Raw genomic sequence first — 12,061 nt, forward strand, 5'->3', positions numbered from 1 at the left:
GGATTCTGGTTGAATGGGTTTATTTTTGCAGAAGTAATAATGTTGATCTGAGTGAAAGGGTTTTGTTCCTTTTATTCCTTTTTTTTCATTTATTCCATTTTTAAGCCTCCATTAATACATCATTTCTGAAAAGCAAAATAACTAATTAAACCTTTAATTTTTGAAGTATACTCAATGAAGACTTTGGGGAAGGATGGTAATTTTGAAATGTTTTAGAACTTTTGGATGAATTTTATTTATTTTCATTTTAAGTACATCATTTAAAAAAGAAAAAACAAGTAATTGCTTTCTTTTATTTTTCTTACAGTTCTTTGATTTCTACTAATGAACATCTTTTGCAAGAACTTACTCAGACCCGTATTCAACACAAGGCTGAAGTTGAGCAGCTACACTGGAGTTATAAGGAGTTAAAAAAGACAATGTCTCAGTTTCCTTTTAGCAACTCAGACCTCAGCAGCAGTTAATATTTGTGCAGTGTTAAAGAACATACTTTTAACTCAAGTCCATACTTTTGTACCTACCTTTTGAAATTATATTGAAACTGGTTTTTACCTCTGATCTTTGTATTTCTTAATATTTAATTGTTTAAGAAAGATTTCATTAAGACAAATTTATTTTCTGATGTTTTTGAAATATTTATGTGGGGAAATTTAACTTTTTTTTTTTTTAAGTTTCTTAAATATCATAGGGGAGTGAAAACGTAAGGAGCATTTCTTTTGGGGAAATCCAAATCCTAAGCATGTAAAATAAGGAACAGGCATTGAAATTTCTTAAAATGGGAATGAGCATTAATACTTAAATATTCAGAGATATTTTATTATCATATAAACTTCTAAATTGTCATATAAAACTTCTAAATTGTTAAATAGTGATTGTCATTTGATATAATAAGTGTCTACAAAGGAAACTCACTTGTAGATATTTCTTATTATGTAGAACTGAAAACTTGGTTATAATAAATATTAACTTAAAGTTTAGGTAACAGTTTTTCTTACCTTCTTAGAATTTTAAAAGCTCAAAAATTTTTAAGGCAAAATTGTTACCTAAATTTTAGTTAATTCTTGTAGCCAGCATTTTAGCTTTAGATAACATCAAATTCATGATAAAATAGACCTTCGTTTTGTGTGTGACTCTTGTTTATATTACATTGCATGAATTGATCTTAAAGGGATGATTTGAATACCCTTTGTTGCTTTTGTTCTTGTTCAGTTGTTTCAGTCATGTCTAAGGCATCCTGACCTCATTTGGATTTCTTGGCAAAGATACTGGAGTGGTTTGCTATTTCCTTCTCCAACTCATTTTACAGATGAGAAACTGAGGCAAACAAGGTTAAGTGACTTGCTCGGGATCACACGGCTGGTGTGTCTGAGTCCAGATTTGAACTCAGGAAGATAAGTCTTCCTGTTCCCAGGCCTGACACTCTCTACTGCACCATCTAGCTGCCCTGTGTTTGAAGGCCCTCTTTTTATTTAAAAAGCTCTCCAAATATATTTGAACAGATATCTTTTTCCCACCTCTAAATAAACGTTCCTGCAACAGGCAGAGGCAATAGAATTAGTTCTGTTTTACTTTTCCTATCCCTCAAATAGAGCTTTTCTTGCAAGCACAAAGGGAGAAACTTTGGAAAGGACATCAAAAGACTCTTCTTGGTCTTGGTACTAATGCTAGCTGTGGCTTTGGGCAAGGCACAGTACCTTCCCTTTGCCTCAGTTTTCTTACCTGTAAAATGAATAAGTCGAATATCTGTGGTCCCTTCCAGCTCTAATTTTTTTTTTATTCTGATTTGTTAAGGTTTACAGAATAGTAATCTCCAGAATTTGATGCTCATATACTTTTTCATTTATGTTCTCTTTCTTCCAAACACAAGATCAAAGAGAAACTTTAAAAGGTTTGCTTCTGCTTTAGAAATACCCCTTTCACTTGTTTGCTGATGCCTGGAAAAAGTCACCCAATAAGGGGACAGAGAGTCAGTCACCCTTCTTTGCCTTAGTGCCAGTTTTTGCAGAAGAATGTCATTGGCTCATATGGATAACAGCCTCAGAGTTTTGTTTTGTTTTTTAATCAACTGATCTTTTTCTACTTATTGTTGTAAAAGGGAACAGTGAATGGTCAGTGACACTTCATTTCTCAGTGAGAGAAGTGAAATACGCCGGTCCATTTGATCATGTGAAAGAAGCAAGTAAAGTAAAAGTTAAAAAAAAAAGTAAAGGAAAAGTAAAAAGCTTAGAAAAGCAAGATCTGCCTGTACCAAAGTAAAGTTATTAACTAAGCAGTGTGGGTTAGATCTACATTAGAAGGATAAGATAGGTAGGCAGTGTATGGAAAGACCATTGCATTGGGAGGCAGTTGACCTAGTACTAGCTAATTACTACTTATTCTTCTCAGTAAAATGATGATCTCTGAAGTGTCTTTTAATTCTAGATTCCGTGTACTTGGTGTTGCTGTTGTCTGTAATTCAAGCTTTATCCCAAGGTAAATAGTTTTATTAGTTTGGTGAAAATGGTGATGATTATTAACTTTAAGCCTCAAATCAAGTTTTGCTGTATATATGAGCAAAAACATGCTATGCACACCAGATATTTTTTTCAAGTGAATCAAAATTTTGAAAAAATTTTCTTCTTAATTTTTAATATGGTAAAGGAGAACAAAGATTGGAAATTGAAATGTGATTAAAATTTAGTTTAGAAACTTCATTTCATATCTTGACTGTAATGACTTATGGTAGAAGGAAACCAAGTATAATGGAAAGAGGACTGGAGTAGCCGTCAGAGAATCTTAGAATTTTAGAATTTGATTTGGGATAGACATTTTATAAAGGGCATACAGTCCAGCTGTGTACCCGGGGCAGTAATTTTTTTTTAATATGTCCTTGACAAATAGTCATCTAGCCTCTCCTGGAGTAGCTTTAGTGACAAAACTCAACATTTAATGAGGCAGAACATTCTAGTTTTGTTAGGAAGAATAAGTGAATTCTGCTTCCTGTTAAACTCTGCTTATTGGTATTTTCTGGGGCTAAGCCAAATAATAAGCTTGCTTCTTTCACTTGACAGCCTTACAAGTATTTGAAGATAGCTAATGTGTCTGCCTTAACTTTTTTTTTTCTCCAGTATAATCCTACCTAATTCTTTTAATTGATGATCCTTTTATGGAATGATTTGAAGTCTTTTCATCATACTGGTCACTTTCTTCTGTCCTAAGTCTTTTGTATCAGAGGTGTTCCTAAAATGTATCTAGAACTAGAGTTATTATTGTCTGACTAGGACAGGGAACAGCAGAATGATCAGCTTCCTGATTCTTTTTTTTTTTTTTTTAAAGCAATCAGGATTAAGTAACTTGCTCAAGGTTACACGGCCAGGTATTTCTGGGTGTGGTGCTAAGTATCTGAGCCTGGATTTGATCCTCAGGTCATCCTGACACTGGGGCTGGTGCTCTTACTCACTGAGCCACCTGGCTGTGATGGTAATGGCATTTGGAGATTCCCCTGTGTTGGCTTGGTTTTCAAACTGATTGTGTTAAAACCCAGAGCTTGTTAATCCCACCTGTGGGATGGACTTGTTGATGTGAAAAGAAAGTCCTGAACTGGAAGGAGCTGTTGACGTAGATTTGGAGAGACAGGAGAGAGGCAGAAGAACTTTTTGGAAGCAGCACCTCGTGGAGGCAGAGAGAGACTGAGAGAATTGCTGAGTGCCACTTTGAATTGCCCTGGACTTTTGAGACCTGCCCCCTAAGCTGCCAAGGACTGAGGAGACATGGCTGTTTTGCTGGTACTTGGTCTGTCTGTTTTGATGTTGTTTTGCCAGATTTGTCCACTGGTGAAAGACAGTTCTGTTGTTGAAGAAGTCCTGGAACCTGGCTTTTGGTTAAGAAGCCCTGAGACTGTCCTGCAGACAGAGAGTGAATACTGTCCACTGGTGAAGGACAGTGCTGTTGTTGCAGGGGTCTGGGAACCTTTCTGTTGGTTCAGAAGCCCTGAAGAAGGATTTTCTTGTTGTATGTTTACAGAAATCCTGGGAGAGGGTTTTGCTAATGTTTTCAGGGGTTCTAGGACTGTTCTACAGACAGAGGATGAATTAATGAAGGGACTGGCAATGTATCTTGTGGCCTTGCTAAGCCTTGTCTCCCCAGGAACTAAGATTGCTGAGAACTTGCCTCGTGTCAAGATGAAGAAAAGACCTCCATTTGGGTATTAAGTGCTGTGCTTAAACTTGATGTAACTCTGGGGTAGATTCAGTTGTGATCCAGGGGTGGGGAACTTTTGACCTTTTTGTGTTCTATGGTTGAGGAAATGAATGTACTTTACTTATGTTTGGAAACTAATCTCCATTTGAGAAGAGGGACTTTGTGGTGGACTAAATGAAGGTACAGCCTAGGGGTGGAGTAGAACAGGGACTTTGTAATTGATTGAATGAGTGGAAGGTCCTGGGGTGGGGTAGTACTTGGAAATTATTTAATCACTGCTTAGTAAATGCTGTATTTTGAATGATGTCATGTTTTGACCTTCTCTGTTCTTGGTTTGTCACTGAATAAAATGGAGAGCACCTATGCTGGTATTCTGAACCTTGGGAAGTTGCCTTTCCTTGGTGTTACAGTACACTGGCCGCCCCTAAGCAATTGGGGTTAAGTAAGTTGCTCAAGGTTACATGGCCAGGTGTTTCTGGGTGGGTGCTAAGTGTCTGAGCCCGGATTCGATCCCCAGGTCATCCTGACACTGGAGCCAGTGCTCTTACTTGCTGTGCTACCTGGCCGCCCCCATCTTCCTTAAGCTTTACAAAATATTAAAATTTTGTGTAGATGTAGAATATTTAGAACTCAGTTTCTTTGAAGATAATCATGAACTTTGAGTCTATCAAGGGCATTTCAAAGCCATAGTAACAGCCCCAAGAGATTCATCTGAATTTTGAATTGGTCCCAGAGGGATATCTAGGCAATATGAAGACATGAAGAATTGGCATCATGAAATGGAGGTAAGAGAACCTCTTAGAAGACCCCTCTGTCAGATATTTCTGTTCTTTAACTCTCTTGGCTAACAGCTAGTAGAACATAACATAGGTGACTAAACATGAGGTCATAAGACATTATAGAACTGGCATTCTTCTTAACCAGATCTAAATAAAAAAGAATAGACAAGGAACAGGTCCAGCAACACTATAGAAGGTCAGTATTCTTTATAAGTGAGAATTTAACCAGGGACACTGGCAGTGTCATTCCTTCACCCTACAGTTTGACCCCCAAAACAATGCAAGTTGACACTAGGAAAGGTAGCTATAACTGCTCTCTCCTACCTTACCACAGATACTTCTTTTCCCCCCCTTTTTTTTTTTTTATAAATTTGATCATCAACAAAGACAAACATACAGAAGAGAACTAGAAAGAGGGTTGTATGTGGAACTATGAACTTTTGTTATATACAGTTTGTTTTTAAGTGCATATTAAATTTAAGGTTAGTAATGAATTTAGCTAGTTTAATATTAAACACTTGTGAAGTTTAAATAATGTTCTTTTGTGAATTTTTGTTATATTTATGTTATTTCTTTTTTTTTTAAATCTATGTCACTTTCCGCTAATTCTCCTCACCTAAACAAAGAGTAATCACTCTACGTGTAAGTAAAGTCTAGCCAAAGAATTCAAAACATTGGCCATGTCTGAAAATGTTTTATTCTCTATCACTAGTTCATCATATCTCTGCCAGCAGGCAGAAGGCAAGGCTAATAATTATTCCTCTGAAATCACTGTTATTCATAACATTGATGAAAATTCTGAAATATTTCAGTTATTTTTCTTTACATTATTGTCATTATGTAAATTGTCCTCCTAGTTCTGCTTATTTTGTTCAACATCAGATGATTTAAATGTTTCTGAATTTCTCTGGTTTCTTTTTAAATTAATTAATTTTTAGTTTTCAACATTTACTTCCACAAGACTTTGAGTTCCAAATTTTCTCCCTTCTTCTCCCCCCCTCACCCCAAAATACTATGGATTCTGATTACCTCTTCCCCCAATTTGCCCTTCCTTCTATCACCACCCCCTTCTTCTCTTATCCTCTTCACTTCTTTTTTCCTGAAAGGGCAAGATAGATTTCTGTACCCCACTGCTTATATATCTTATTTTCCAATTTTATGTAAAAACAATTTTTAACATTTGTTTTTTTGAACTTTTGAGTTCCAAATTCTCTCACTCCCTCCCCACCCACCCTCATTAAGAAGGCAAGCAATTTGATATAGGTTTTACATATATAGTCATGCAAAACACTTCCATAATAGTCATGTTGTTTCCTTTCATGCTGTCCCTCCTCAGAAGTGTTTGCTTCTGATTATGCCCTGCCCCAATCTGCCCTCCCTTTTATCATCCCCCCCCCCTTATCCCCTTCCTCCTTACTTTCCTGTAGCATAAGACAGATTTCCATACCCAATTGAGTGTGTATGTTATTCCTTCCTTAAGCAAAATCCACTGAGAGTAAGGTTCACTCATTCCCTGTCATCTCCCCCCTCTTCCCCTCACTGTAAAGGTTTTTTCTTACCTCTTTTATGTGAGACAATTTACCCCATTCTACCTCTCCTTTCTCCTTCTCCCAGTACATTCCTTTCTCACCCCTTAATTTTATCTTTTATATCATCTCTTCATATTCAACTCACCCTTTGCCTTCTCTGTGTGTGTATATGTGTGTGTATATATATATATACACACATATATGTTTATATAGTGTGTGTATATATAAATATATAATATATATGTAAAAAATGTATATGTGTGTGTGTGTGTGTGTATTCCCTCCAACTACACTAATAATGAGAAAGGTCTTATGAGTTACAAATATCATCTTTCCATTTAAGAATGTAAACAGCTCAACTTTAATGAGTCCCTTATGACTTCTCTTTCCTGTTTACCTTTTCATGTTTCTCTTGAGTCTTTTAATTGAAAGTCAGATTTTCTGTTCAGCTCTGGTCTTTTCATCAAGAATGCTGGAAAGTACTCTGTTTCATTGAATGTCCATTTTTTTCCCCTTGAAAGACTATACTCAGTTTTGCTGGGTAGGTGATTCTTGGTTTTAGTCCTAGCCCCATAATCCAAGTGTTTCAGCATTACTTGAATTGCTTCTTTCTGGCTGCTTGCAGTATTTTCTTCTTGACCTGGGATCTCTGGAATTTGGCTATAATATTCCTAGGAGTTTTCCTTTTGGGATATCTTTCAGGAGGTGATCAATGGATTCTTTCCGTTTCTATTTTCCCCTCTGGTTCTAGAATATCAGGCAGTTTTCCTTGATAATTGCTTGAAAGATGATGTCTAGGCTCTTTTTTTTTATCGTGGCTTTCAGGTAGTCTAGTAATTTTTTAATTATCTCTCCTGGATCTATTTTCCAGGTCAGTTGGTTTTCCAGTGAGATATTTCACATTGTCTTCTACTTTTTCCTTCTTTTGGTTTTGTTTTATAACTTCTTGATTTCTCATAGAGTCCTTTCCATTTGCTCCATTCTAATTTTTAAGAAATTAGTTTCTTTAGTGAGCTTTTAGACATTTTCCATTTGGCCAGTTTTTTTAAAAGTCATTCTTCTCCTCATTGGCTTTTTGGATCTCTTTTGCCATTTGGGTTAGTCTATTTTTTAAGGTGTTATTTTCTTTGGTATTTTTTTGGATCTCCTTTAGCAAGCTGTTGACTTGTTTTTCACGACTTTGTTTTCATGACCGCATCCCTCTCGTTTCTCTTACCAATTTTTCCTCTTACTTGATTTTCAAAATCCTTTTTGAGCTCTTCCATGGCCTGAGACCCATTCATATTTTTCTTGGAGACTTTGGATGGAGGAGCTTTGATTTTGTTTTCTTCTTCTGGTTCTATATTTTGATTTGCTTTACCACCAAAGTAAGATTATATAGTCTGAGGGATTTTGGTTTTTTTGCTGTTTCCCCATTTTACCAGCCAGTTACTTGACTTTTTACTCTTTGTTAAGGTAGGTCTCTGCTTCCATTGTGGAGGGCATACTGTCCTAAGCTTAAGGGGTTTTGTACAGCTGTTTTCAGAGATACTCCTAAGGACCTTTAAATTTTCAGTTCTTCCAGGGTGATATGATCAAAGGAGAGGTGTTTACTCCTCTGCTGGCTTGTGCTTTGGTCTGTGAGTGGCCAAAAGCGCTCTTTTCTGCCTTGGAGAAGGATTTCCTCTCCACCACTACCACAAGATCTGTCATGCCAGCACTCCTCCTCACCCCAGCACTGTGACCCAGATCCAAACACAGGCAAACACGGTGCCAGCAAAGACATCCCTGCAATCCCCCTCTGATCAGCTGCTTGATCCCCTCACCATCTGTGGGCCAAGAGCAGTGGAAGCCAAGTGGAAACAGCAGCAGCAGCAGCCACCACTGCAGCTGCCTGGGACTGGGGCTGGACCGCACTCCTCTCTTACCCAGGTCCAACAGACCTTTCCTACTGACCTTCTAAGTTTTTTTTTAGGTGTTTGTGGGTTGAGAAGTCTGGAAACAACTAGAGCTGCCCGTGATTTGGTCTCCTGAGGCCTGCGCTGGGTTTGCTGGGCCTGGGGCTGTGCTGGCCCATTTTGTTCTGGACTGCACTCCTCTCTCAGACTGGAGCAACAGACCTTTACTGTTAACCTTCCAGGTTGTCTTGGGCTGGAAATTTGTTTCACTCTGTCATTTTTGGGGTTCTGCTTCTCTAGAATTTGTTTGGAGTCATTTTTATAGGTATTCGGAGGGGTTTGGGGGAGATCTCAAGCAAGTCCTTACTTTTACTCCACCATCTTGGCTCCCCTGAGTTTCTCAGATTTCTTCTTTGACATTTTTTTATGTAATAGAAATAATGTTCAATTACATTCACATACCAAAATCTATTCAACCAATCTCTATCCAATGGGCACTCATTGTTTCCCATTCTTTACTACCCCAAAATAGTGCTGCTATAAATAATTTTGTATATATGGATCCTTTCCCTTTAGCTTTGATATTCTTGAGTGTTTGCCTAATAATGGTATTACTCTTTCAAAGATTATGTATAGATTAGTGACTTTTTGGATATAATACCAAATGATTTTTTTGGAGAGAATTAGACCAATTAACAATGCTTTTTTTTCCCCCATAGCACCTCCAATATTTTATTTTTATCTTTTGTTCTTTAATTTACATTTCTCTTATTATTAGTGACTTGCCATTCTTTCATATGCATATTTTTCTTATGAAAATTGCCTGTTCTATCCCTTGCAGAATGGTTCTTGTTCTTATATATTTATATCAATTCTCTATGTCAAATATCATACCTTTTAAAGCATTCTATCTCTTATTAACATTAATAAAAATGAAAAATACTCTTTGAAGTAAATTTCAACAAGTTTGTAAGAACAGTTTTAAATAATACGTACCAGGAATCCTATAACATATAGATTTACAATACATAAAGGGATCTACAACAACCACTGGACATTTAAACCTGTATGATCAAATTCTTGTGGAATTCCAAAGGTTGTTTTTTTTTCTTAATCAACTTTACTTCAAATCCAGAGGCAAATTTTTTGACCCAAGATTTTATTGCAAATATTATATCAGTCTATTTGTTAGCATCCTCCTTGGCTACAGTTACTGCTTTGCAACATTTTCTTTGCAACTTCGTTGTTACCTTTTTTTTTTTTGTGCTTTGCTCCTCTTACCCATAGTCAGTCCCTGTGCTGTCTAAATGAAGTGAGCTCCCTTGAAAACATGATGTGTTCTTCCATGTCTTGCTGGACAATTTTGACTTACTACAGACTTTCTTGTAGGCTTGCTTTTTTCTGATTCCCTTCAGAAAACAATGTCATTTCCATTTCCTAGTGTAAAATGCATTGCTTGGAAAAGCCCAGGAATAATTAGACATTCCAATCCTGCCAGATTCCAGCATTCCCATATCATTTAAGCTTTGAAGGACTTGTTTAACTGACAATACAATAATTTCTTTTTCTTTGGTGTCAAAGATATTTGCTGTAAAGATGTGCTCTTAATTCTGGCAGCACTGATTTTCTTATGGAAAAGGTTTTCAATTTTATATAATCAAATTGTCTGCTTTATCTTCTATGATTACCTCTATACCTTGTTTAATTAAGAACTCTTCCCCTAGTCATGGTTGCAAATCCTTTTTCTCATTGACAATAACTTTATATTTAGGTTATATATACATTTGAAGCTTAATGTTATATATGATGTTAGAGATGGATCTATCAGTCCCTTTTTTTCATTTAGACTGCTTTCCAGTTTTCCCAGCAGTTTTTGTCAGATGAAGAAGAGTCCTTTCCCCATCAGTTGCTGTTTTTCAGGTTTGTCAAACACTGTACTACTATGTTTGATTACTTGTTGGTCTTATTATCTAGTCTTTCCTATCGAACATTTCTACTTTTGACTAGTACCAAATAATTTTGTTGATTTGTGTTTTATAACATAGTGTTTCTTTGGTTTTGATTTTAACATTTTTCATATGCCATCCCACCCCCAAATGAATTCTGTTATTATTTTGTAGAATTCTCTAAAATGACCTCTTGGTAGTTTGAGTGGTATGGCACTAGATCTGTAAATTAATTTAGATAAAATCATTTTGATTTAAATTAGCATGGCCTAACCATGAACAATTAATATCTGTCCAATAATTTCCATTTTTATTCCCTATGATATCTTCCTTGCAAGTTTCAGCTTCCAGTTTTGCTATGCTTTTCTATGCATTTACTGTCCTTATGAATCTTAGCACCTTCTTTCTTTCTTGTGTGTGTCTTCTCTGTCTGGCAGTGTTGTGTTCCTGGTATAATTTGTTAAAACTAAATTTATTATGCAAAGCATTTATCTGAGTTGATTTATTAATTTTGCACAATGATTTACATACTTGGCTAAACTAAAATTTTCCCAAAGTAATCAATGTATATTTTCTTGTGTAATTTTTTAATAATCATATATTCCTCTGTTCAAAGAACAATATAAGTGAGTATGAGTTGTTGCATAGGAGCTGTCAAAATACTCTATTGCCAAAGTTAAAAAAGAAAATCCAAAGACCGAGAGACTCTTGCAACCCTTTTAGAAGAAGTATATATCCACCAAAAAAAAGGTGAGTTAATAGTAAGCTATTAGAAATGTGGGCCTAGAGCTCAGAAAAGAGATCATGGCTAGAGATAATAGATTTGGGTGTCTTTCATGTGGATATGGTCTCTTAAAAAGTGGGAATGAATTGAAATGACTAGGTGAAAGTATCAAATAAAAAGGACTAAAGTCAGCACCTTAAGGCGTGTCCATTCTTGGCATTGAAAGAGGAGGTAGAAACATAGAAGTTCACTGAGAAATCAGAAGAGTAGGGGGAGAAACAGAAGTAGGTTAAGGAGTGTTATTCAGTTATAGAACTAATTTGAGAAAATATGTAGGGAATGATCAAAAGGTCAAGATGGATGGGGACTGAAACCACTGGATTTGACAATAAAGATGTCACTTGTGACCTTGGAGAGAAGGATTTGGGGAGATCAATGGAAGTATTAGCCATATTGTAGTAGTCCAGTAAATGCATTGTCAGAGTAAACACGTCATTTGAATCTCAGAGATTGAAAGGATGTCAGTGACCAAATTAACCTAAACTATAGGAATCCCTGTAATATCTTTAAAACCGAAGCAGTATGGGTAATAGGAAGAATGATAGGTTCGGAGTCAGAGGACCTAGGGTCAAATAATGGCTCTTTTCCCAACCACCTATGTGGCCTTGAGCCAAGAAACTTTATGGGCCTCAGTTTCCTTTAACTAAAGAAAGAGGGTTGGAGTAGATGACTTCCAAGGCCCCTTCTCACTCTAAATCTATGATCCTAAAGTGGTCATCCAATTTGTACCCTATATTCCAAATGTGTCTGACCAGAACAGATCATCAGTCAGTGGAATTATTTCTTCTCTTGTCCTAACTATTGTGCCTCTCAGTGAAGCCTAACATTGTAGTTAGCCTTTTTAACTGCCATGTCATGCTGCTGTCTAGTATTAAGCTTATAGCCCTACTATACTTTTACACTTGATAGTTTTCCCTTCCTTTTGTATAGTGAGGCCTATATTCTGTATTTGAGGAGCTGCATTTCT

At 36.4% G+C, this 12,061-nt stretch overlaps 1 protein-coding gene across 10 annotated transcripts in view; it reads left to right on the plus strand.

The window, feature by feature from the left end:
• Positions 1–4,557, plus strand: part of CEP72 (centrosomal protein 72) — a 72,180-nt gene extending 67,623 nt beyond the window's left edge. For 7 of the 10 annotated variants that reach the window (XM_069076129.1, XM_069076101.1, XM_069076135.1 and 4 more), the window contains one exon: positions 308–4,557. In XM_069076129.1, the coding sequence (XP_068932230.1) occupies positions 308–464 (157 nt within the window). In that variant the 3' untranslated portion in view covers positions 465–4,557. The remainder of the gene's footprint in view (positions 1–307) is intronic. The other 3 variants (XM_069076162.1, XM_069076177.1, XR_011166099.1) reach the window with 2 other exon arrangements.
• Positions 4,558–12,061: the final 7,504 nt, after the last annotated feature.

The sequence above is a fragment of the Petaurus breviceps genome, unplaced genomic scaffold (genome assembly GCF_028583685.1).
Source record: "Petaurus breviceps papuanus isolate PSGF00001 unplaced genomic scaffold, PetGlider_PUasm1.0 151, whole genome shotgun sequence".
In the NCBI taxonomy this organism is placed as follows: domain Eukaryota; kingdom Metazoa; phylum Chordata; class Mammalia; order Diprotodontia; family Petauridae; genus Petaurus; species Petaurus breviceps.